Source organism: Eulemur rufifrons, chromosome 5 (assembly GCF_041146395.1).
Source record: "Eulemur rufifrons isolate Redbay chromosome 5, OSU_ERuf_1, whole genome shotgun sequence".
NCBI classification, from domain to species: domain Eukaryota; kingdom Metazoa; phylum Chordata; class Mammalia; order Primates; family Lemuridae; genus Eulemur; species Eulemur rufifrons.
Window position 1 is genome coordinate 31,743,174 of NC_090987.1, and position 26,273 is coordinate 31,769,446.

The 26,273-nt window shown below is 33.1% G+C and overlaps 1 protein-coding gene across 17 annotated transcripts in view; it reads left to right on the top strand.

Annotated features, from left to right (window-relative positions):
* Positions 1-26,273, top strand: part of NOL4 (nucleolar protein 4) — a 322,420-nt gene that overhangs the window by 69,857 nt on the left and 226,290 nt on the right. For 9 of the 17 annotated variants that reach the window (XM_069468131.1, XM_069468115.1, XM_069468125.1 and 6 more), the window contains exon 2: positions 9,431-9,580. Coding sequence is in view for 12 of the 17 variants with exons in the window: in XM_069468115.1 (XP_069324216.1) it covers positions 9,431-9,580 (150 nt within the window). In the remaining 5 variants the exon portion in view is untranslated. Of the gene's footprint in view, positions 1-7,532; positions 7,542-9,430; positions 9,581-10,542; positions 10,606-21,498; positions 21,511-26,273 lie in introns of those variants that run through there. The other 8 variants (XM_069468126.1, XM_069468124.1, XM_069468127.1 and 5 more) reach the window with 4 other exon arrangements.

Sequence of the window (26,273 nt, forward strand, 5' to 3'; positions counted from 1 at the left end):
TTTATTTTTCAATATGAATTGTTTTGAAATAACTGAAAAACAATTTTTTAGAGATACATGCACAAAAAGGGATGTTTTTGTTGTTATATTTTAATTTGATGTGAATTTTCAATTTTTTAAAAATTGACCAATCTTAGTTATAAAAAAATGCCTTGAACTGTTTTTTGGTTCACTTGAATAACTTTCCACTGTTGCAACACAGAAAAGCAAGGCTTTCACTTTGGAAAGGAATTCATGCCTCCCCCTGTGCTTTCAGATAGACCTTAAGTTCACAGCAATATTGAGCAAAAGTACAGACTTCCCACATACCCCTTACCATCACAGGCTCATAACCTCCCCCGCTATCAATATCCCCACCAGAGTGATACATTTGTTACAATCGATAAACCTACATTGACACCTCATTATCACTGAAAGATCATAGTTTATATTAGAGTTCACTCTTGGTGGTGTACTTTTTACAGGTTGTGACAAAGGTATGATGACAAGTATCTATCAAGATAATATCATACAGAATAGTTTCACTGCCCTAAAAATCTTCTGTGTTTTGCCTATTCTTCCCTTCTTCCCCATAACCCCTAGCAACCACTGATCCTTTTACAGTCTCCATAATTTTATCTTTTCCAAAATGTCAGATAGTTGGAATTATAATGTATGTTGCCCTTTAAGACTGGCTTCGTTCACTTTTTATTTTATTTTATTTTTTATTTATTTTTTTTTTATTGAGACAGAGTCTCACTCTGTTGCCCAGGCTAGAGTGAGTGCCGTGGCGTCAGCCTAGCTCACAGCAACCTCAAACTCCTGAGCTCAAGCGATCCTCCTGTCTCAGCCTCCCGAGTAGCTGGGACTACAGGCATGCGCCACCATGCCCGGCTAATTTTTTCTATATATATTTTTAGCTGTCCATATAATTTCTTTCTATTTTTAGTAGAGGTGGGGTCTCGCTCTTGCTCAGGCTGGTCTCGAACTCCTGAGCTCAAAGGATCCGCCCACCTCGGCCTCCCAGAGTGCTAGGATTACAGGCGTGAGCCACCGCGCCCGGCCCATTCACTTTTTAATATGCATTTGAGGGTCTTTCATGTATTTTCATGACTTGATAGTTTATTTCTTTTTAGTGCTAAATAATATTTCATTGTCTGGATATACCAGTTTGTTTATACACTCACCTACTACTGAAGGACGTCTTGTTTGCTTCCAAGTTTTGGCAATTTTGAATAAAGCTGCTATAAACATCTGTGTGTAGGTTTTTGTGTGGATTTAAGTTTTGAACTCCTTTGGATAAATACTAGGGAGTATGTTTGCTGGATCATATGGTAAGAGTATGTTTAGCTTCGTAAGAAATTGCCAAACTCTCTTCCAATGTGTTTATAAAATTTTGCATTCCCACTAGCAATGAATATGAGTTCATGTTGGTCCATATTCTCACCAGCTTTTGGTATTGTTACTATTCTGGATTTTGGCCATTCTAATATGTGTGTAATGGTATCTCATTATTTTAATTTGCATTTTCTGAGTTACATATGATGTGAAGCAACTTTTCATGTGCTTATTTTCCATCCATATATCTTCTTCAGTGAGATGTCTGTTCAGATCATTTGTGCATTTTTAAATCAGGTTGTTTGTTTTCTTATTGTTGACTTTTATGAGTTCTTTGTATATTTTGGATGATGGTCCTTTATCAGATATCTTTTGCAAGTATTTTCTGCTATCCTGTATCTCGTCTTCTGTTTCTCTGGACTGTGTCTTTCACTGAGCAGATATTATTAACTTTAATGATGTATAGCTTATCAATTCTTTCATGAATCATGCCTATGGTGTTGCATCTTAAAAGTCAGTCATATTCATGCCCAAGGTCGTGTTGCTTTTCTCTTATTTTATCTTTTAGGTGTTATATATAGTTTTGTATTTTATGTTTAGGTCTATGATCCATTTTCAGTTATTATTATTTTTTTTTGAAGGATGTAAGGTCTGTGTCTATGTTCCTTTTCTTTCTTTCTTTTTTTCTTTTTTGCACATGGATATCCAGTTGTTCCGGCTCCATTTTTTGCAACTATCTTTTCTCTGTTTCTCCATCGTATTGCCTTTGCTCCTTTGTCAAAGATCAGTTGACTATATTCACATAGGTCTATTTCTGAGCTTCCCATTCTGTTTCACTGAACTATTTGTCCTTTTGCTGTTAACCACACTGTCTTGATTACTGCTGCTTTATGATAAGTCTTAAAATTGTGTAGTGTCAGTCTTCTGACTTTATTCTTCTTCTTTAATATTGTGTTGGCTGTTCTTGATGACTTTGACTTTTTGCACACATATTTTGAGGGCACTATTCTCAACGCTCTATCTTTTTATGTAGCAGGCTTACTCAGTTATTTGAAGGGTACACATCTGTAATAAAGTGCTTATTAAATTGTAGGCAATATTCAATTAATCCTATATTAAAGCAAAACAGATAAATGATATGTTAATAGTGATCTTCATATTTCAGATGAGAAAACCAAGGCCCAGAGAAATGTAAGAAAATTTCCCAAGACATCTTGGGTAATAAAAGGGGGCATATGACCGTTTGCCTCAAAGAGGCGTAATGTGGTATCACTTCTCAATACTGAGAGCGTGAACTAACTTCCAGGCAAGGAGATTCTGCAAATTAATCAGATTACAGAAACACAAGTTATACTTTAATTTGACATTTACTGATCACATACTATATACCAGGGTCTATTCTAAGTATTAAATTTCCAAAATAATTATCACCAAGCATCTTCTCTTAATGAGTTCATTGTATACAGTATTTTATACTTAAGAGATAATATAATAGTAGCTTTTTCTAAAATAGTGCCAAACTGGAATCAACCTAGATATGTATCAGCTGGAAAATGGACAAATTGTGGCATGGGCATGCAGTGAGATATTATTTAACAATATAAGCCTAGGGAAGTATGATAACAGTTTTGATGTAGATCTATCTCATAGACCTTACTTACTAAATCTTCAGGTTTACTTCCCAGTGAAACTCAATTGTAGCTCTTCTGATAAATTTAGAAGTGAAAACTAATCTTTCTTCTTAGGCTTTAATTCTTTGCCTTGTATTAAGGACAAAAATTCTTACTTTGCTGCCACATGTGCCCTAATAAAGTTACTACTCTAGAATTTTCCCAAAATAAAAGTCCCCCGTTTTTGGTGGGGGGATTATGATTCACAAGATTGACTTCTTAATTCCGAAGGCTTTAAAAGACTTTTTTTTTTGCTTTTAGCATTCCTTTCCAAATGTACTCATGCATTATAAGTTGTTGGCCATGGGCACTATACATCTTTTGACCTATTTTTTTTTAATCATTACAGTTGCTATGAATATTAGCATTTCTTAACCTCATTTTTATTTGCCTTGCTCTGGCTCCTAGCCCCAAAGGTATAAAAGGAGATTTACTACTCTTTTACATAATTATTATAGTTAAGGGAAGATGCAATTGTACTTCTCAATCACAGCCAGATAGTAAATTAGCTACAATTGTGACCAAAAGAGAGAGCTCAAATGATTAAATCTTCAGGTGAACCCTAAATTTATATTAAACAATTCAGTTTTCAGGAAGAAAAAAATTAGTTGTTACTGTTTTCTTAGCTGCTACATAAATTATGTAATAGGTGCTAGTTCAGTGAAATAAGGAAAAGGCCAAGAAACATGCAGCTTAAATATTATATAACTGATTATTCAGTACCTTAAAATTGAAAGCTATTTGGCCTATAGGAGTAGCAGCATCATGTGTCAGGGAAGTGATAAGAAGTGCCTCGTATAAGACAATATATGACAAATAAAAGTCATTTTACTGGCATCTGAACATATGGCCAAGCAGTGTTTTCTCAGTCTTCTTTGTGCCGGCAGGGATTAGACTTCTAGTAATGTGAACTTTTGTTTGTGCTGGAAAAAGGGTGAATTTTCTATATAAATAATTGTAATTACCTTCACTTTCTCCACTCTACACTTACATGTTTGTGGACTGTTTGAATATGTGTTGCATGAACTCCTCATCTTGGGTTTTTTGCATTTTTGAACTCAAAATCCCAAACTATTCAATAACACATATTTTAACATTGAGACACAGCTCACATATCATACTGTTCATCATTTGAAGTATACAATTCAATGTTTTTAGTATGTTCAGAACATCCATCATCATTTAATTTTAGAACATTTTTGTCCCTCCTAAAAAATACTTTGTAGCCATTAGCAATCAATCCCTATTCTCTCTTCCTCCCAAGTCCTAAACAAGCAATAATCTGCTTTTTATCTATGTAAAATCTGCCCATTCTTGACATTCCCTATAAATTGAATCACATAATATGTGGTCTTTTGTGTCTGGCGTCTTTCACACAACTTAATGTGTTCAAGGTTCATCCACGGCACAGCATGAATCAATACCTCATCTCTGTATGGCAGCATCATATATCCATTATGTGGTAATACCACATTTTGTTTATACACTCATCAATTCAGGGACATCTAAGTTTCCACTTACTGGCTTTTATAAATATGCTGCTATTAATATTTGTGTATATTTTGTGAGAATTTGTGCTTTGTTTGTTTGTTTTTTGAGACAGAGTCTTACTCTGTCACCCTGGCTAAAATGCAGTGGGGTCATTGTAGCTCACTGCAACCTCAAACTCCTGGGCTCAAGCTCTCCTCCTGCCTCAGCCTTCCGAGTAGCTGGAGCTACAGGCATGCACCATGATGCCCAGCTAATTTTTTCTATTTTTAGTAGAGACAAGGTCTCGCACTTGCTCAGGCTGATTTCAAACTCCTGAGCTCATGGGATCCTCCGACCTCTGTCTCCTAGAGTGCTAGGATTATAGGTGTGAGCCACTGCACCCAGCCAGGAAGTGTTTTTTTATCTATTGCTTTAAAAGAGTTTGTGATGAGTTTCCTTGATTCTTTGAATGCTTGGTCCAGTAAAGTCATCTGGGTCTGTGCTTTCTTTGTGAAAAGTTTTTTTCCATTACTAATTCTTGCCTCTTTACTTGTGATAGGCCGATTCAAATTTTCTATTTTATTCAGTCAATTTCAGTAATTTGTGTCTTTGTAGGACTTGCTCAGTTTATATTAGTTATCTAATTTGTTGGTAATCAATTGTTTATACTATTTTTTAAAAATCCTTTTTAATTTTTGTATGGTCAATAATGAGCTTCCTTTTGTTATTTTTTATTTTAGTAATTATTTGAGTCTTCTCGTTTTTTATCTTAATCGGCAAAGCTAAAGCTTTGTCATTAAAAATTATTTTCAAATACTGTCTTTTGGTTTTGCTGATTTTGTCTATTGTTTTCTTTTCTCTGTTTCAATTGTTTCCCCTCTGTATTTTAATATTTTGTCCCTTCCGCTTGGTTTTAGTTTACTCTTTTTCTAGTTATTAATATTTAAGGTGGAAATATACATACCTGATTTGAAAACTTTTTTGTTTTTTAACATAGGCATTCATAGTTATAAATTCCCCCTAAGCACTGGTTTTGGTATGTTGTATCTTTGTTTTTCATTCATCTCAAAGTATTTTCTAATTTTCATTTTTTACCATGATGTCCAGCTAATTACAATATACATTTTAAATAATCAGAATCTGCTTCAGTTATCTACTGACTTAGTTATAATCAAATAGGGGAAATTTACTCCTATATAGCTACTTTTTTCTCCTTACTTTTTTGTTCCATGACTGATACATGTTTTGTTCTATGAGTAATCAGTCATAGAACTAATACACACACATATATGATTAAAAACAATATATTGTTATAATTATTACTTGTTATAATATCATGTCCTTTGAAGAAGCTGAGAGAAGAAAGTAGAAAAGTATGCATTTATAGGGTTTTTTTAATACTAACTTTCTCATTTGACCTTTTTAGTTTTCTTCCTTTCTATATGTGCATATGCATCAACATGATATGTCATTTTCTTACTTCAACCTTCAATATAGCTTTATTCCTGCCTCTTTTGTGTTGCTGTTATTAAATATATTACATTTCTATATGTTATTACCCCAATAATACAATTATTTACATATTGTTTTACCCAGTTGCCTTTTAAATCATTCAAGAAAAGAATAACTATGCAATTATACTGTCTATTATATTATATTTGCCTTTATTGGAGCTCTTGGTATTTTCATGTGAATTTGAATTGCTGGCTAATATCACTTATTTTCAGCTTGAAGAACTTCCTTTAGCATTGATCGTAAATGTGTCAGTTTTGTTTATCTGGGAAAGTCTTATTTCACCTGATAGTTTTCTCTGGATATAAGTTTCTTGGTTGACAGTGTTTTACATTTAACAATATGAATATGTCATCCCATTGCGTTCTGGTTTCCAATGTTCCTTTTGAGATGTTAGTGTTATTGGGGTTTCCTTATATATGGTGGATCATTTATCTATTGCTGCTTTCAAGATTTTCTTTGTCTTTCAATATTTCTACTATAATGTGTCTACCTATGAATATCTTTGCATTTTTGCTACTTAGAGTTTGTTGAGCTCCAACTCATTGAATATATTTTGTCTAGTTCCTCAATGACTTAATCACTCCTTATTGTCTTTCTCTGAATATTTGGCTTATTTATATTACAGGCCCAATCTCTGAAGCTATTTTTGAGTTTTAAACATAGAGTGTAGGTGTGAATTGAGTTTGAATCATAGTTAAGAGTAAGCAGGTTCACATAATAGAAGGATAATAGAGCATTTCCTTTCCCCAATATATGTGATTTAAATATTATTTTGATAAGCACTTAACTTCTGATTCCAGTCAACAGAATGTTGACTGTTAAGCAATGATTGTGAAACATTTCAAATATATGCTCCCCTAGCACAATTTATACCTTCTGTGCTCTAGTACATACCACTTATAGTAGGTTGAATAATGGCACCCAAGTATACCAAATCCTAATTCCTGGATCTTATAAATGTTACCTTGTTTGGAATAAGGATCTTTGTAGATATAATTAAGTTAAAGATCTTGAGAAGATTACCTTAGATTATCTGACTAAGCCCTAAATGCCATAATATGGGTCCTTACAAAAGAAAGGCACACAGAGGAGAGAGACACAAAGGAGAAGAAGGCAATGTGATGCAGTTTCAAGTCATGAAATGCTGGCACCCACCAGAAGCTGGGAGAGACAAAGAATGGATGTACTTCTAGAGCTTCCAGAGGAAGTGCAGCTCTGCTGACATCTTGATTTTGGACTTCTAGCCTCCAGGACTATGAGAGAATAAATTTCTCTTTTTTTAAGTCACTCATTTTGTGGTAATTTGTTACAGAACCCATGAGAAATTCCTATGATTGCTTCTTGCCCTTTTGACTAAGATCAAGTGTAGAAATTCATATGCCACCCTAGCAATCATTTGTCCAATATCTATTTTCTGCACTAGAGTGTAAGCTCCATAAAGAGCTTGATTATCATCTTACACACTTTGATAACTCCAACAAGTAGCAGAGGACTTAGCAATATTTGGGCCTTGTTGAATACTTGTTTATAAAATGAATAAATGGATTGTGGCTCATACATCACTCTAGTGTTTAGCTGGATGAATGAGTGAACAAGTGAATGAATCAGGGAATAGATATATATTTATTTACATAAACCAATAAATACAGACTAATGGTACACAATGACTATATTTCTGGTTATTCAGTGAAAGAACTGAGAGGAGACAGTACAAATTTTATGGCTGGGTGGAAAGAAGACAAAATTGTATAAGTGTTTTTACTGGTACATAGAATTTGGGTTTCCAGTATAGGAAAAGTGGATATTCTCAGAGGATATAAGGGATAGGCCAGGAAGAAGAATCTTTCCCAGGCACTGTCATCCAAGCTGCAACATTTTTCCAGGCTGGTCACTGCTTTGCTGCATGCGGCTATATTCTCACTATATATTGGTTTTGCACACAAGGCAACGAATGACACGTTATCCATTGGGGCCCAGTATAGAAGAGATGAGTTGAGCTATTAAAGGAGAGATGTAAGACAGGTCCGAAGCCTAAAGAGGAACAACGTGCATCATAAATAATTTGCACGGGAGCACTTCAAATAGAACAAAGGTGAGATGCCTGGCTGCTTGGCCTAACATGGGATTTCCTATATATAATTATTTCAACATGTTACTGTAGCCACCACTACATATAATTGTTTTTATTTGAATCAGAAAAACAAATAAAAGCCAAACAAGAAGCACCAGGCGACTTGCTTTTGGTTTTGCAGTGAGCTGGGGTTGCTGTTCAAAGAGGCTCCTGCCATTTCACTACATAATGATTTTGCTCAGATTAATCAGTCTCTTTTGCTGTATATCAGCATTAATGGCTGTGTCATGTTACTTCAGATACATCTCAGAGCCCAAATAAGAACACTGTGTGTGTGAGTGTGTGTGTGTGTGTGTGGTGTGTGTGTGGGTGCGTGCATGTGTGTTTTCAAGCAGGAATCCCTTTCATGTTGCAGCCAGGTAAGGTTAACTTCCTTTATTGTCTCATTTCAAACTTATTTCCTATTCCTCTCTGTCATCCATGAAAACTCTTTTTATACTTCCCACCACCATGGCTTTTTCCTTGATTCAGCTCCCACCTATGTCAAATTATATTTCTTCCAAGAAGCTACTTAAGCAGGAGGTGATATCTTTATTCTCTGAACTCCCATAGTACTTTGCATATTTTTTATAATTATCATTAAAACGACTCACTGTTTACTGAGTGTTCACTGTATGCCAAACCTTGGATTATATCCTTTACATGCCTTATTTAATTCTTACAACAATTCTATGAACTGGGCTCTATTATTGCTATTTTGCAGTTGAGAAAACTGAAATTTAGAGTTTAAGTGATTTGCACAAAGTATAGAGCTTTTGAGTAGAAGATCCCCGTTTTACACATAATTTCACACATCATTTCTAGAGCTCACATTTTTAACCTTTAAAACATGTCCGTCAGTCCAATACTGATAAGAGATGCATTTTCTTTCCTAGGTTATAAGGTGTTTGAGCATAAATACTCTGTATTTTTTTTTATTTCTCTAATTACAACTTCTAGCAGCCAGCAACTCAATAAATATTGGTTCCATGAGTGAATAAATATCTAGAATAAAATTATTACAGTAATACTGGGACTTAAAATGTGTTTTAAAATAAGAAAGTCATACTGATGGCTAAAAATAAGCCATTACAAAAACGTAAAAGATGGAATTGACAGGTAAGCATGATTTATTCAATATTATCTATTCTAAATGTCTTATCTCATGGTCCTTGAAGTACTGTATGTAAGTAATACATAAAATGGTGAGATATTCATTTATGAACTTTTGAAGTTTTCTATCTAGATAATTTGGTTCAGGTTATCAAAACATTTTGCTTTCATCAACTTTATGTGTTAAATGCAAATTACTTTATTAATTTTATATTTTGTCTTGTTTTGTTTCCAGGATGGCGTAGGGGTAGATGAGAAGCTGTCTTTACGGCGGGTAGCTGTAGTCGAAGATTTCTTTGACATTATCTATTCGATGCATGTGGAAACAGGGCCAAATGGAGAACAAATTCGGAAACATGCTGGACAAAAGAGAACTTACAAAGCAGTAAGTTAAAAAAAAAAAAAAAAGAAGAAGAAAAGAAAAAAAGCATGCATTTTGAAATTTGGTGTTATGTATGCCTGTTAAAATGGGTTAAGTAATTATAAATATTCTATCTCCAACATAAATTAGACCATATGACCATACCAACATTGAAACTATAATTACAGACTCTTTTTTGGTTGTCTGTTCACTAGTCTATTGAATATAATTTAAACCTATCTCCAGAATTCTCATATTTTCTTTAAACATACGTAAAATGTGGTAGTCCCAGTCAAATGCCCACAAGTGGGAAGATATATTTGTATTATATATTCAATATGTCATAATATATGAATTATGGACTAGAAGATAAGAACTTTTGTACTACCACTACTTAACATTCCTTCTCCTTTAAATCTTATCAATATGTTTAGATATTTCCTGGTTCATATGTTTATTAATATGGATAAGAATATTTAATGTACTTTTTAAATGTCACCTTATATTAAATACATTTTTCCTGAAGGCTACATATTTCTTAATTTCTCAGAATAGACTATTAAGATATATGTGTTATTTTCATAGATCTAATGCCCTTGAACATTTTAAAATGGAAATGTACAATGTTTTTATTGTAAATTATATGAAAAGAAGATTTAATTAACTGTTAGATATTGAAATATATATTATCAAAATGGAGTTATGTATTATTTTTAAAGGTTTTAATTATACCTACAGTTTGATCTAAACATTTTAATCTAGTTTTTTATTTAATTGAAAACGTTATAAAATCATATTACTAAAGATATTTCATTCTGTCTAGGAAAATGGAATAGTAAATTATTCTTTTCCAATATGAATAAAGTGTACATCAGAAGTACTTTATCAGCAATCATAATAATATCCTTTTCTAGAATTCTTATTGAAATTTGCTTTTGGCTACCTTTATATTAACTGTTTTCAGCTATATTGATACACAATATCAGTCTGGATCCATTTTTTTTTCAGATACAGAAAAATGTGTGAAATGCTCAAAGTTTCAAATACAGGTACATATGTTTGAAAATTAGCTACTGAGCATAAGAAATAGCTTCTTTTCCATAACTATTTTTTGCTATATTGCCAGGGTCATATTGAATCTTTGTAGTGGCATAATAACCCCTAATACATGTTGTATTTATCCCTCCTCCTCTATGGTTTTGTTTCTTGGCTGTTTCCAAATTGCATGGTTTGTGGGCAGGCACTATTGTAAGTTTCCTTACATTATTCTGCCACATAAACTTTCTTTTGACTTACACATCCCAGGAGACATTCTTATCATTGCTAATGATAATGACCTAGCTTCTTGAGATATTTTTATATAGACTAACATTACTGAACATGCTCATTTTGCCTGTCTCCTAAGCCAGGGTTGTTCTGCTGGAAAGTAATAGGAGAAAATTATATATTGATTTACTAATATCACTAACTGTATACTTTTATGATAATGCATTTTCATGAAATAGCTAATTGAACTTGATAGGATTTTATAAGGCAGGAATGCATAAGTTCAATTGTATTATTAAATAAATGAACAAAAACAAAAAACAAAAAGAAAAATAAGAAAAAAACAAGTGGTTTCACTATCAGTAGTAGTATGACAGCCAAATCTGTTTAGGTGCCAAAAGCAATTTAAAATAATTTAATCTTTGATATGCATTTATTAGAGACCTTTAATTAAAGTACAAATATGAGTCAATGATACAGACTAAAATCTCTCGCCCCATGTTTTCTTAAATAAAATGTAGAGAATCTGATCGATTGCCAGTATGCAGGCTACATGCTTGCAAAAAAGTTGGTAAACATGTTTCAAAAATATATAATTTTGTGTTAACATTATGAAGACATTTTCTGCATTTTGAGATAGGTATACAATCTTTAATAGTATAAGCCAAATATGAAACATCATCTAATCCCTCTTGAGAATGTCCTATTTGAATATCCTTCTCTCTTCCCGAGTTTTTTATTTCCATACCTAAAGTGTTATCACCTTTTCCTCATATCATGAAGGTTCTTTTTGGCCTAACCTTTTTTCTTCTGGTATCTCTCAATTGATTTTTAATTAGGAAACATTTCCATTTTATGGAGTAATAATTCATTGTAGGAAAAAACATCACAAAAAGAACTACTGCAATGCCAGCAAAACTGTGCATATGATTCTACAATGAACTTAAATCCAATGTTAAAAATTAATATAAGTGTTCAATTAATGGGGCATAAAACTAAAATGCAATTTGAAATGGAATGGTTTTAGTGCTATTAGGATCATTGACTGTTGGGTCAGAATTTAGTTCTCGATACTAATGCTGAAATTGGCTAGTCATTGGTAGGATTAGCTAGATGCCTATTGCAATTATAATGGTTCCCATTAAGTTTTCTTTCTACTTCTAAAACATTAGTTCATATAGCATGCATGATTATGTTTATTGACCTTCTTTTTCTCTTTTTTCCTATATGGCCAAGAAACCATACTTATACAACTAATCATTAAAGTGTATCATATTGTCTTAACAATATTATCAATAGATTTAGTGGTCATTTTATTTACTTTGCCTTTTTGCAAATCTTCTTTCTTTGTTTTCACTCTGCAGGAAATGGTGGTCCTTTAATATTGGATTAACTTCTGAATGCTATTTGGTTTTACCTATCTGCAGTATATCATTCCTTGAAATATCTAGGCATTATACAACTTATATTTTATTCCAATCTGGTCTGACTATAGATAAAATTAGAGGGTATATAGTTTATTACTCATGAGCTCTTGAAAATCCACACAAAATGACACATTTTAGGAATATGTAAAGGCTATCATAATTGTTTATTTTTTTAGTCATTATTGCATTCTAGTGTCTTTTAGGTATTTTTTCTCTGCATTTTCATCTGTGTATATATTAACTGTTACTGGTGCATTGAATGTATTTCCTGCAATATATTTGACTATATTCAACTCTTGGTTATCTACATGAATGAAATGGAGAAGACATGTGGACCATTCAAATATCACTTATGTTTGAACTTAAATATAACTGTGTACCAAAAATTGAATGCAGGTGTGTTTAGCAAATGGGAAAGTCACTTTAAAATTAATGTTGTAACATTATAAAAATAATTTGGGATGCTGTCTTGTCCTCCAGTTTTTAACTCTTCTCAACTTCTGCTGAAACTTCACAGCAATCACTGTTTTCTGGTTGTCCTTTAATAACATATATTTTATCACACGCTAAGCACAGTTCAAAAATATTTCTTAAGTCAGGGTCTAATTAAAGGATTAAGTTTCAAAGCTCTTTCTTACTACTTGTGAAATAAGAGTAACTGGTAGAAATCCAAGAACTAAGGGGGAAAGTCAATGTTATTAATAGAACAGTCTGCATATATCTGTGTATACACACACACGCACACACACACACAACTTGTAGTGTGGTATCATAAACTTGCATGTATTACTCATATATATAGCTGCCAATAATTACATTCATTTAATTCAGAGTGGAGAACATATGCTATAACTAAAAGAAAATAGGCTAGAAGCCAGACAAACATTTTCAAATTTTAAATCTAGCAATCATTTCCTATCTGTGCCACTTTTAGCAAATTATTTACTCTTTCTCTTTAGAGGGGGATGATGATATCAATGGTGTGATAAAATGAATGAATTAATGTGTGTAAAGTGTTTGACATATGGTAAATTTGTGATTAATGTTATTTCTCCTTCATCCAATCACGACTGATGTTCCACATAGAAGGACATGCAGGACAATTAGCAGAGCTCTATCATTTGCCCTAATTACAATTATGGATCTAATTTCCTCTGCCTGCTCTGATGCCTCTGTGTTGCAAGATAGGCATGGTAATAACTTTTCTTGCATCCTTTTTTTGTGTGCATCTTGTAGATGTCACCATCCCTGGAAGTTCACAGTGTGACTTGTACCCAAAGTTTGACTGGTCTGGAGGAAAACATGAGAAAAGACCACAGTTCCTGTGGGTAGGAGCTCTTTTGCCAAATGAAATTCATGAAAATTTCCATTATTTCATTTGCTTTTCCTACATCTTTAAATTAGTTTTAAATTAATTTTCTGAAAATTTTTAAAACTGGCTTCCTTTAATTTTTTTCCCCAGCATAAATGGAATAGTCCTTTCCAAAGACATACTACAGAAAAATAACATATTCATGTAGAATTTCTGCAGTCTTACTCTGAAAATTAACAAGAAAAATCTTTATTATATCTAGGACATTTAATCTTAAAACTTTAGTTAGTATCATTTTTGTCTTGTTCTTTTCATAAATACCTATTGGTTCAGCATCTCTAACTACTAAATAGAATATTTTAACTTTCAACAGTTTCTGCTAGTTTATTATGTAAAAATTCCAGAATTCTTGTCAACTTATAATGAGACTAATGAGCCAAATTTGGAGTCATTATGGTATGAAAAAGCAGCACTAAACTAAAATTCAAGAGTTCTGAACAATTCATTTAACCTCTTTTTGGCTTAGGTCACAGTTTATGCACATATAAAATAAGGGGGCTATATTTTCAGTTTGCTTCAAACTCTGATGGAATTATAGCAATGATAATGGTGTGCATGAGGCCATTACTATGCCTGGGGACAAAATGAAAATAGTAACCAAAGTGAGCAAACCAGTTGGCACAAAAAAAGGTCCAAATATAGGGAATGTATCCTGCTCTCATAAAAGTAGATTGGCTGATAAGCATAGCACAGAAACAGAAGATTTTTGCTCCATTATTATCTAGTGAGTTCTCCTAAAATTATAATAATGATGATAGTTATAACAATAATAATAAAAGATCTGTAGTCATTGGACCTCATGTTGCTATGATTTGAAAATAGAAATCAAAGAAGGAGAGCTTTAAAAATGGCTATCAAATGTCAGCAGATTTTCACTCCTCTCCATTTGTTCTAACAATTTTGCAGTAATCTGAGCTGAATTATGAGTGGGCAGCTCCTTAAATTACAATACACCTTTAAGCTTCGGGGCAACAGATGTGACCACACCTAAATTGCACTTATTCTTGACCTGAATATGATGACTATGATACGATCCCATTTGTTTAATGTGGGTTTTTTTTTGTGCCTTTGATGTAAGCGTACATGATGGTGTGAACATCAGTACTGCCTTTCTTATAGTCCTGTATCCTGAGACAAGATTTTATAGAGTCTTCTAGATCTTACAGTGTTGAAATAGGGGGTTCTCATATATATACTTTTGCAATTAGTGCCAGGAAGGCTTTGGTACTCAAATACATTTTTCTTCCCTATCGCAGTGCTTCAAGTTTTACAATTAGAACTTAATCTGTTTGGGTTAAACCATTTATCCCTATATCTTTATATAAAATTCAAATAGCCTTGAGCAAGACTAAGTAGAGAATAAATTAGGCTGCTGGCAGTCATTGGCACTTTATATGATCATTTTATAAATTTGCTCCTTTCTTCCACCTCCCGCTGAATTTAACTCAAGAGTCAGAATGATACAGAAAGAAAAGGTGAGACATGGCATAGATAAATCTAGTGATCTCCCAGTTAGCATAGTATCTGCCTGATTTTTGTGTGAGTCCTAATGTGGTATTGTGTATGATGACCCTTGGCACATGTTTGATAGAAGTTAAGAACTACATCATCAAGAAGAGGATGTCTAAACAACCTGGATCGAAAATCTTTATTTTCCAAAAAAGAGGAAGTATATCTATTAAAAATATTTGTAAATGGTTAGTATTATTCTGAAATAAATGAAAAGTATTAGATTAAAAACTATAAAAATTAAACACATTTATCAGAAAAGGTACTATTGAGGCATGAATCACTAATAGAATATAAAAATGCTGTGCTTGTGTGCCTCTCACTTTTTTGAATTCTTCCCTTTCCTGCAATAGATCCAAGTGCAGGAATAGGTTGTTTCTGAAGTAAAGAGGGAAAGAAAATGTTCTTTGGGGCTAAGAACTTAATTTTATGTCCGTAAGAGCCAAATTCTTTGACCTAATATGGAAAGAAAATCAAGGCAAAATGTAATAATACAACAAACAAATACAGGTCCCTGCCTTTTTTTATGCAGATGACATTGTTTATTTCATTATTATCACCTTTAATAAACAGCTGTTCTGGTTATCTGACAGAGATAGGACAAATTTAAAATGAACTATTCCAAATTCAAACTTTTTTTGGTAGGCATTCTTCAATATTCAACTTTTTAATAACTGACACCGTTATATAATAAATCAGTAATGTAGAAATGTATTTTGTAACTAGTTTATCTTGGAGAGTCAATCAATATGAAACATTATTCAATTGAAGATATACTATTTTGTTACGTATTTTGCTTGTTTTGTTTTTTGGCTAGAGTAGATTTTTTAAAAATCATATGGTCCCTGATGGTGGGAGAACATGTTTGTTACTCATAACACTTCATAAGCACAGTTTAGCAAAATGTGTGGCCCATAGTAGGTGCTCAAGAAATAATTGTTGAAGAAATAAACCATCTTTGTCTCTGTGAAGTCTCTGCCTCTTGACACCAACTAAATAATATAAGATGTTACTAAATAATAATAAAATGAGATCAGGGCTGGAGCCCATGGCTGTTAAGATTATGCACTGCACAGTTCATTTTTGCAGTGAACAACAGTCTCTGAATTTATACAATTTTCAGAGCTTTGTATAAGGTAAAAAAATATTTAACACAGGTGCCTTCCATTTGTTTTGCAGGGAAATCTGATAATCCATTAAATAACGGTATCACATTTGAGGTAGGGTATAAACACATTACTTACTTTTTCACACATTGGTTTATTTATATCAGTTACCACACACACGCACATCCACACACACACATATTTATATGGGTGATTTCTAAATACTGAAAATAGCTAATGAATATTATTCTATTAAGTCAGATGTGTAAAACATCTTAGAAGGAAAAAATTAAAAAATATTGGCATGGCAATTAATTTATTAAATAGCAGTTTGAAAACAAAAGCATAGTATGCTGCCATTCATCAAAATTGATTTATTGGGAGAAAAATTGATTTATTTCCTTTATAGGTATAGTTATACCTGATTTATACCTATATAGGTATAGTTAAGAGTCATCATAGGTAGGCAAAGTAATCATGCAAATCCTTTCTATATAGAAGCTGTCTTCTTGGTATTCGAGACAATCAAAAGATATAAGAGCTCATCTAAACAAGGTCGTCATCAACTAATGTCACAAACCTTGTCATTAATAGTTTATTAAATAATAATATCCCAGTGATTATTCCTTGGAAAGGAATCAACCTTTTGGAGAAACTTCATTAACTCTTTATGACAGCCTAGGAAATTGCTACTTCAGTGCACCCTAGTGGTGAAAATGTGCCAATGCTGCTTTAAAAAGTACTCAGACCAATTAATGATTAACAATGGGTGATTCTCACTCAATTCCAGAGGTTTATGTTTTCCTGTCTACTGACATGGTGTGATAAATAAAATCTATGGGATTTCTTAAAGTATATGCATGCATGCACATGTGTAAGTAACTATACGTGTAATTAATTGGGATAAAATATAATAGAAAGGGAATATAGGATTTGGGAGACTGCAGTGAGGTATTAGAGAGAGAATGGGCCAATTTTGATGCCAGCTAGACTTGAGTTTAAATCCTGATAATGTCAGTTTTATATGTGTGATTTTGGCATTTTTTTTTTACTTTGTAAGGTTGTTTTGAGGATCATAAATAATGTCTGTAAATGCTTTAACATAATTGCTTCAAATATTATACTTATTAATATACTGAGGTGAATAGAAAGATAGGGTTTTTTTTTTCTTTTTAGCATGAAATTGTCTCTGGGATAATGGATATTGTAAACTTCTTTTTTCCTATTAACTAGGTAATGAAAAGTCTACTTCTTCCTTTGTGTCAACTATGCTTTTTAGTGACCTGTGGATAACACCCACCCATACCTTCATTCATGACTTTCTCAGAATTGAGAATATCATTCACTAGCTTTATAAGCAGCATTTTTTTGTCATTTCATGAAAAATTTTTTTAAAAAACAACTTTTACCTATTTTTATCTGCTTATCTGCTCTGCTCCTCATCCACCCCTCCGCCCTTGATTTTCTGGAAATGTCCTCTCACGGTCAAACTCAACTGCATTTGAGTGTGTCTCTGCTCCTTGGCCAAAGTAACTGGAAAAGAGGTGAATCCAGAAAGAAACGAAGTCAGTAACCTAGTTGCTTCTTCTGAGAATTTGGAATTTGGACCAGGAAATTTCTATCTTGGTCCAAATTTCTATCTTCATCCATAGAGAAGATGTAAATATGGTATCTTTTGTCAGATGTATTCATTAGTTGTATAATTATTTATATAGTCTAAAGCAATATCTCTCAATAGGGTACTATAGACATTTTGGATAGACAGGTGGCATTGCCCCAAGTACCTCAGGCCATTCGATATCCCTTAATATATTATATTTCAGCAAGACAACCCCCCAGGTCTTGTGGTAACCAAAATGCATCCCTGCTTTCTGTTTCCAAAAGTCCCCTAACAAGCATAGCAAACACCTCAGTTGAAAGACATCTTGTAAAGTAAACTCTATGGCCAGTTCTCTATTTCGTATCTGTGAGAAATGTTTTCCTTATCTGCTAGCTGTTGAACAATTCAAGAATTTGAATTTAGACAACCCATTCTATGTCTGTGGTGCATTATTATCATTTCACAGACTCTACACCTTTCCTGAATAAATGTATGACAGGTGAAGTCTAAACGTCTCCATTTTTTTCCATTTCCCTAAGATGACTAATTTTTGTTTGCTTTGAGCAGCTGCAGTAAGGTTTTCTTGGGTTTATGCTCAGAAAGAATTTCTGCCTCCCCATTGACCAGCAGTGTATAAGAAATGTAAACTTTAACAGGGAAGTTGCAATAGGAGCCTGGGAGAGCTTCGATGTGCCAATGAACACTACACCAGGAAGGTAGCATTCTACTTGTGGCCCTCCCCTCAGTCTCAGCAGAAACACACATGTATCAGGAAAAATCAAGAGAAGAAAAGGATTTCCCACCCTCCCATGTACGTAATTGTATATTTTAATGCAGTTCTTCATGCTGGAAGTAATTCTATAAACATTTGCTTTGCATCCTCTTATTTACATGCAATATTTAGGGATTCTCTTTATTTTACTATTAGTGAACACATATGAAGAAAATCTTTTTCAGTGCCCATCTGCTTAGTTTTTCTTTTTAATCTAGTATGAGAATTCTCTGTTATGACAATCTGTTCCTTAGTAGCCAAATCTTCTATCATAAGAAATGACACAAAAATAGCCCTCATAACTTTGGAGATGCACATCCAGTTTATCTCTCTTTTTAAAATTGTCACATATGCTCAGTTGATGACTATTTTAATTATTGTAAAACAAATCTTCAAATTAGAGAAGTTAATCATTACAAAAAATAAAACAGTAAAGCTCTTTCTTTAAAAAAAAAAATCTAAATTTGAAATACAACCAAGAAAGCAAAAACTATTTTACAATAAAAATATAATTAATTTATATATTTAATACGATTAGTATATATTAATGAATTATAATTTAACTTAAACCGCATTCTATTTCTTGTTGGACTCTACCTTGATATACTAATATATATTGATGTAGTACCAAATTCATCTGACTTTGCCCTAAATGTTGTTACCTGTGTATGTTTTCCTACTCTAGTTTCTTTATATCATGTAGTGAAATTCTGTGCCTTCTCTCAAGCTGTGTCTTGTGCCTTTTGCCTAGCACTTGTACCGTTTCCCTGTCTCTGGAGAATACTGACTTCCTGCCACTGTACCATGTTCGCTTTTCATTTCTCTCACTCTACATTTGATGCGTTTGCCTCAAATCTCCACGTTGCTTTTAGTTGCCTGACAAACCGACTTGAACTGTCTAAAAATAATCCTGCTTGCTTAAGACTTTCTTTGGATTTGCCAACCTTTATTTTAAATTTTACCATATAACCATAAAATTCAGCACCACACAAAAATCTCTGGGCAGACAGGATGTATTCTTATGTCTTCAACCAGTGTTTTTTTACATTATATATCATAACCCATTAGTGAATTGTCAAGTCAATTAAGCGGGCTGTGATCACTTTTCAATAATGAAATAGAGAATAGAAATCAATGATCAGTTTTATTTTATGAATGTGTATATGTGCTAGCTTATGAGGTAAAATATATTTCTACCTGTGCTGTTGGTCTAAAACATTGGAAAACCTTGCTTTAATTTGGGACAGTGATTTCAAATTGTCTGCAGACTGCCCAATAGTCACTTACACTTACCTTGCCTCTCATTTCTGCTCTTGGTATATTCTTAGATTTTCCTGACATAACAATTTGTCATATTAGCAAATTATGTGACATATTTGTCACATAAATTTAAAATTACCTGAAGACTCAAACCCATATTTTCATTCTTCTTAGATAAATATACCCTTTAAAGTTGCCAGATTTATCAAATAAGATATAGGATGCCAGATTCTGTTTGAATTTCCGATAAACAAATAATTTTTAATATATTTGGCCCAATATTGAATGTTTACCCAGAATTCAAGTTTAATTTGATGTCTTATATTTTATCTAGCAACCCTAATCCTATTTAAGAATCAATCCTAGATACTCCTGACTGGGCTAGATCACTGGCCTCATCTAGGTAAAAAAGGCAAGGGTAGTTGATGAATGAGTGTGACGACTGCATGTAGAAAATGATCAGATAAGGAAGAAAAAGCAAAAGTGGGCAGTAATAGGAACTGAAAATAACACACTGGAGTAATGATAATAGCTCCAGAGTCTCAGCAAAACAAGCAATACTGCAGGCTTGATGGGAACCCAAAGAAAACATGAGAATCCTCCACCACAGGGGAAGTTGATGAGTTTGGGGTTGATTTGCAGATCTAGCAGCATCTAGGTTTTGGTTTTGCAAACATCATTCAGGCATGGGAACCTGCTGGTCTTTAACAGACATTTAGAGGTCAGATGGATACAACATAGCACAAAGTCTTTCTGAAAAAGTAGTTAGGCTTCTGAAACCAAAAACGTTGAGGGCCATAATGAATGCAAATTTGATTTAGGCAGTCCAATATGTCTGGCTTTTTGTCTCATTGATTGTGGCTGGGCATGAACTTTTCATCTAAAAGTTTCTATGTTGAGTCCTGATCAAATTATTTTTCAGAATCACTTCAAATTAATCAAACAATTACCAATAGGTGATTCCAATAATGTAATATTTCTAGACTCATTAGTACTGTAGAACCACATCGAGCAGTATTCAGGGATAATTATAGTAACTATGCATTCAATAGGTATTTGTTCAATAAATAAATATTTAGTTGAAAAATGTCTTTGTCTTTGCAAGACTTTCGTTACACATCAGTACAAATTATTTCCTCTGTAGCAGTACAAAGATGTGCACTGCTAATCTTTTTTTTGCACAAATTAGGTAAAAGAAAACCAATGTAAATATAACAGCAACTCTTTGGCTGGCTGGGCCTTTCAATTTTGTAACACATGTAGAAAAAATATCAAAGCCATGGCTATGTTTCAAATTATCAGATTCCACTATGGGCCAAATATGACAGTATTTGCAAGCTTTTTTTTTTTTTTAATGATTTACCCTTTTTATTTTACAAGCAATATATATTCATAGTAATGTAAAAATCTTAAAAATAGCCTCCAAATTTACAGTACCCAGAGATAAAGATGACATTGTTAACTTTTCTTAGGCTAATACAGATAAATTATTTTTTTGCAAAAATGTCAAGAATTCATGGTTTTCCTTACATGCTGAGGTTTATATCATTCCGTCTCTGATTTTGTCATATCACTCCTCATACCATGAGCAAAAGACCCCAGTCCAAGGCAGGTTTTCCCCCTGTACCAGCCCATCTTTCCAGCCTTGCCTCCAGCCATTGTCAGCTATTAGCCATACCTACCATGGTTCAGACTTCCATACTACCATAAGCTCCTAGAATCTTCCCCATCCCTTATGTGACCTTTTGGAAAATACCTATTTATCCTCCAAGACATAGTTCAAATGTTACCTCCTCCATGAAGTCTGCCTAACTTCCTTTCCCATCATCATTCCACTGGAACTCCCTGTTCCCTTGGCTGCATCTCTGTTGATCTTTTTTAAATTTAAATTTTTATTTATTATTGTTACATAACAGTTGTATATCTTTATAAGGTACATGTGATGTTTTGATACAGGCATACAATGTGAATTAATCAAATCAGGGCAATTGGGGTATCCATCACCTCAGGCATTTATCATCTGTTTATGTTAGGAACATTCCAAATTCCACTCTTTTAGTTATTTTAAAGCATACCCTAACTTACTGTTGCTTATAGTCACTTTGCTGTATTATCAAATATTATTCATTCTATCTAACTCTCTATTTTTGCACCCATTAACTATTCCCACTTCATTATTTGTTCGTACGCTTTTTTTTAGTCCTAAACTCCTCCTTTGAAATGTTTCCAAAGATATACAATATGTAAAACAGATAAAGACGGAGAAACCCCCTTGAATTGGAGATATTGCCCAGAGCATAGATTTTTTTTTTCCCCCTCAGAGGTGACTCTGGACTTTGGTGTTCTATGTCTTTGTGAATCATTACATATGGGGCCTTTAATAAAATTTGGATTTATGGGCTCTGTTCAATTCTATTTTAATGTTTTGAATAATAAATTTTATATGCCTTCATTATCCAGTTATATATATTGCAGCTGGTTTGTAATAGAAGTCTTAAATATAGTAAGATAAAAAATTTTGCTAGCATATTATTTTAAATTTATTCTTTATACATAATCTTAAGAGTGTTTTTAAGAGAAAATATCTAGAAGTTTGGCTCCAAGGGCAATTTTTCAATGACTTTACTGTGTGATATTTGGCAAAAGCTATGGTTTTCATATTTTTATTCCAGTCAAATAAAGGTACTATCGCTATTCTCAATTAACTTTAAAAACAAAACAAAACAAAAAAATCAAAGTGGTTATACTAATTTTTATTTGCTGTAAAGCTCAGTATCTGAAAAGGAGCACAATATACCAAAGCATCAAGGTTACTTTTTCAAATTACTGATATTTAATATTCTTTTTTTAAAACACTAGTGAACTTAGGTCAAAATGGTATGATTTTGGTTGACAAATCCTTTTATTACTTTATTTTTGCTTGTTTGCTTTATAAAGTGATAGTGCTCATGATTAGCCAATGTCATGAGATGTTTGTATTTTAACTCATGCGTTAGCATCAAATCTGAAGCCAAGAATGGCTTCTCTGCTGGTGAATTTCTTCTAATACTTGTAAGAGTAGGAGACTGGGAGACAGTTCAGTCTGGGAGCAGGGGCTTGAAGGTTGGGTGCAGCTGTTAAAATAAACAACCTTCAAGCAGAAGCTAACTAGAGGGGCTAATGACTGCAGGCAAGAACTGAGCTTCAACCGGCTTATCAGATATCTCTGTCACCTTACATGAACTTTGGCTAATTATAATATTATATTGTAGTTTTAACATTTCTCTGCCTTTGAAATGACCATGACAGTTCTGAGACAATCATACAAAATATGAAAATGGGAGGGAGCCCAATTCTAGGAATTACTACCCAAATTCTTAGTAAAAGCCAACCCCTTGGTTTTGAATATTCTTCCCCTCACTTTGTAAAACTACTAAAAGACCTAAAACCACTTTTTACCAGTGTAGCTGCTCTCTTTCAAGCCTTCCCACTCTCTCTCCTGAAAGTGTACTTTTACTTCAATAAAAAGCTGTCACTTGCTTGGCTTATGTGATGCATCCTGAAATTCTTCTCCTGATGATCACCAAGAACTTGGAAAAAACCTCCACCCGGAGGTTGCTAACACAATTAGAAGTCTTGTTTCTTTAAAAGTAGGCAGTTATTTACATTCCTCTCCTATATTCCATTAAAAGTGAAAGTCCTGTGCATTTAGTTCCTGGCTGTTATAATATTATGGCATTGTTGCAAAGCCATCATTTTAGCCATCAGCTTTGCTGAAACAGAACAGATGGTCTGTTAATTTCTTCCAGGTGGAGCTTTGTATTGTTACGGTAGAGTCTGACTTGTTCTTGTGGAACTTTGTAACCTGAGACAAGGTACAGAGTGTTTGGCTAATCCTTGGATTCAGAAGGGTCACCTCAAACTGGTTAGAGCATTTTATACTTACAAAGAACCTCACACCACGGAACATTATAAACATTTTAGAATAATTAACCTATGCTGTGAGGTTAATATCCCAGCTCTTTATGGATGAAACAGTTTCTATCTTTCTAATACTGATAACTAGGAGTGGCTATTAAGCATAGGTTAAAGCGATTGGCTCTGAAACCACATTATCACATGTGAGCCCTGTCTCTTGTACTTAATTGGAAAAATGCACAACCTCTCTGAAGCTAAGTTCCCTCATCTGTTAAACAGAAATCATAATGGTGTTGATGGTAATCTATTTATGGGATTGTTGTGAGGAATAAATGATAAAATCCATACAAAGTTTTGATTTATCATAATCCACTTATTAAACACTGGATTAGTGGAAAACAAGCACACATAGTTTGTTTAGGAAGCATTTTCTTCTGTGTAACTTGGCCAAAGCAAGTAAGAGTCATCATATAATTAATGAGAATCTTAATTTTTAGAATTGTCAATTCTCTAACATTTCAGAAACCAGATAATTTCATGTTTATGTACAAGCTGAATAAAGTTAGGCTTTATATTGGAAATGGTTAGAAATGAAACATAGTTGCAGTTAAAGAGGAAGCATGCTCGGACCGAGAAGGCATAGCATGTGTCGAATTCCCCATGTTTTAAAACTCTTCTGTTACTAGTTTTTCTCTGAATTTGCAATTTTTTATGACTTGAATGAAGGAGATAAACTTGCAGCATATAATTGTGCGATGTACTCTGAACAAAATACACTAAATTTTTGCAATCAATTAACTTCTTCAATTTTTCCTTCTATTACTTCAGATCCAAATTGGAAAGGTAGTTTATCTCTGAATAAAAACTCTGATATTAAAAAAGTAAATGGAAGAAAACGTTAAGTATTATATATTATTGAATTGACAAGATGAGTTTTGCAAGTTTGTTTATTTATAGTTGATTTTTTGATTCTTGTTCTTTTGGCTAACTCATTTGGAAACACATTTTCACCTTAACTGCACTGCATTAAGGAAAAGGTAAACAGCACTCAGGTACTGCCAGAATTTGGCCTTGTAGTTAGTTGTAGGGTTTTTAAAAGTACCATTTCTTCTTTCTTCGTAGCGGCAGGACATTGGCAAGGTAGATTGCTCATCCTCCTTTCAATTGTAATATTTGTCAGTAGACTTCACAGAAATGTAGAAATGTGTATTACCAATAGTTTGCTTTAAAAAAAAAAAAAATCCCCCAGATGGAAGATCAGCAGCAGTACATCATATGAGACTTGGTCATTGTACTTTCTTCTGGTGCATTGTTTTATCGTTAGATTATTAAAGTCATACCATCTTTGCTCTGAAGGCCAATTTTATTTTTCAGTCCATCAGAAGATACTGCAGTTCAATTATTTTGATGTGGAAGTATTACCATACTTTTTGGCTGGTAGAGGTAATTTCAACTTCTAATTTATGATAATTTGATTTATTATTTTCTGTATTACTGATGAATTCTATTCCCAATGGACACAGAATGTAATATTTGCACTGAAAACAGTATCGATGTAGCCCCATACACAGATGAAGTAAGGCCTCTAGAAGTGGTAGGTTATGAAAAAATTATCCTGTGCCACAAATCAATCACTCATGAGCGCAGGATATCTTTCCATGTATTTGTGTCTTTAATTTCTTTCATCAATGTTTTTATAGTTTTCATTATATAGATATTTCACCCCCTTGTTAAATTTATTCCTATTTTATTTTATTTTTGATGCTATTTTAAATGAGATTATTTTCTTAATTTCATTTTTGGATAGTTCATTGTTAGTGTATAGAAATGCAACTGAGATTTGTATATCAATCTTTATATTCTGTAAATTTACTGTATATGTTCATTAGTTCTAACTGTTTTGGTGGAATCTTTAGGGTTTTCTATCTATACGATCATGTCAATTGTAAACAAAGACAATTTTACTTCTTCCTTTCAAATTTGGAGGGCTTATCTTTTTCTAGTGTTCTTGGCCTGACTAGGACTTCTAGTACCATATTGAATGAAAGTGGTGAGAGTGGACATCTTATCTTGTTCTTGATTTTAGAATAAAAACTTTCAGTTTTTCATCATTGAAGTCTATAGTACTGTTCAAGTCTGCTGTAGTCTTATTTTCTGTCTGGATGATCTATCCCATTGTTACAAATGGGTTATTAAATTCTCCCACTATTATTATATTGCTGATAGTTTTTAATAAAATTCTATTGTGTCAGTTATAAATATAACAAGCCCTGATCTCTTTTGGTTACCATTTGCATGGAATATGTTCTTACATCCTTTCACTTTCAGTCTCTGTGTGTCCTTATAGCTAAAGTGAGTCCCCTGTAGGCAGTATATAGTAGGATCTTTTTTTTTTTTTTTTTAAATCCATTCATCTACTCTCTAACTTTTGATTGGAGAATTTAATCCATTTACATTTAAAGTAATTATTGATAGGTAAGGACTTACTTTGCCATTTTGTTAATTCTT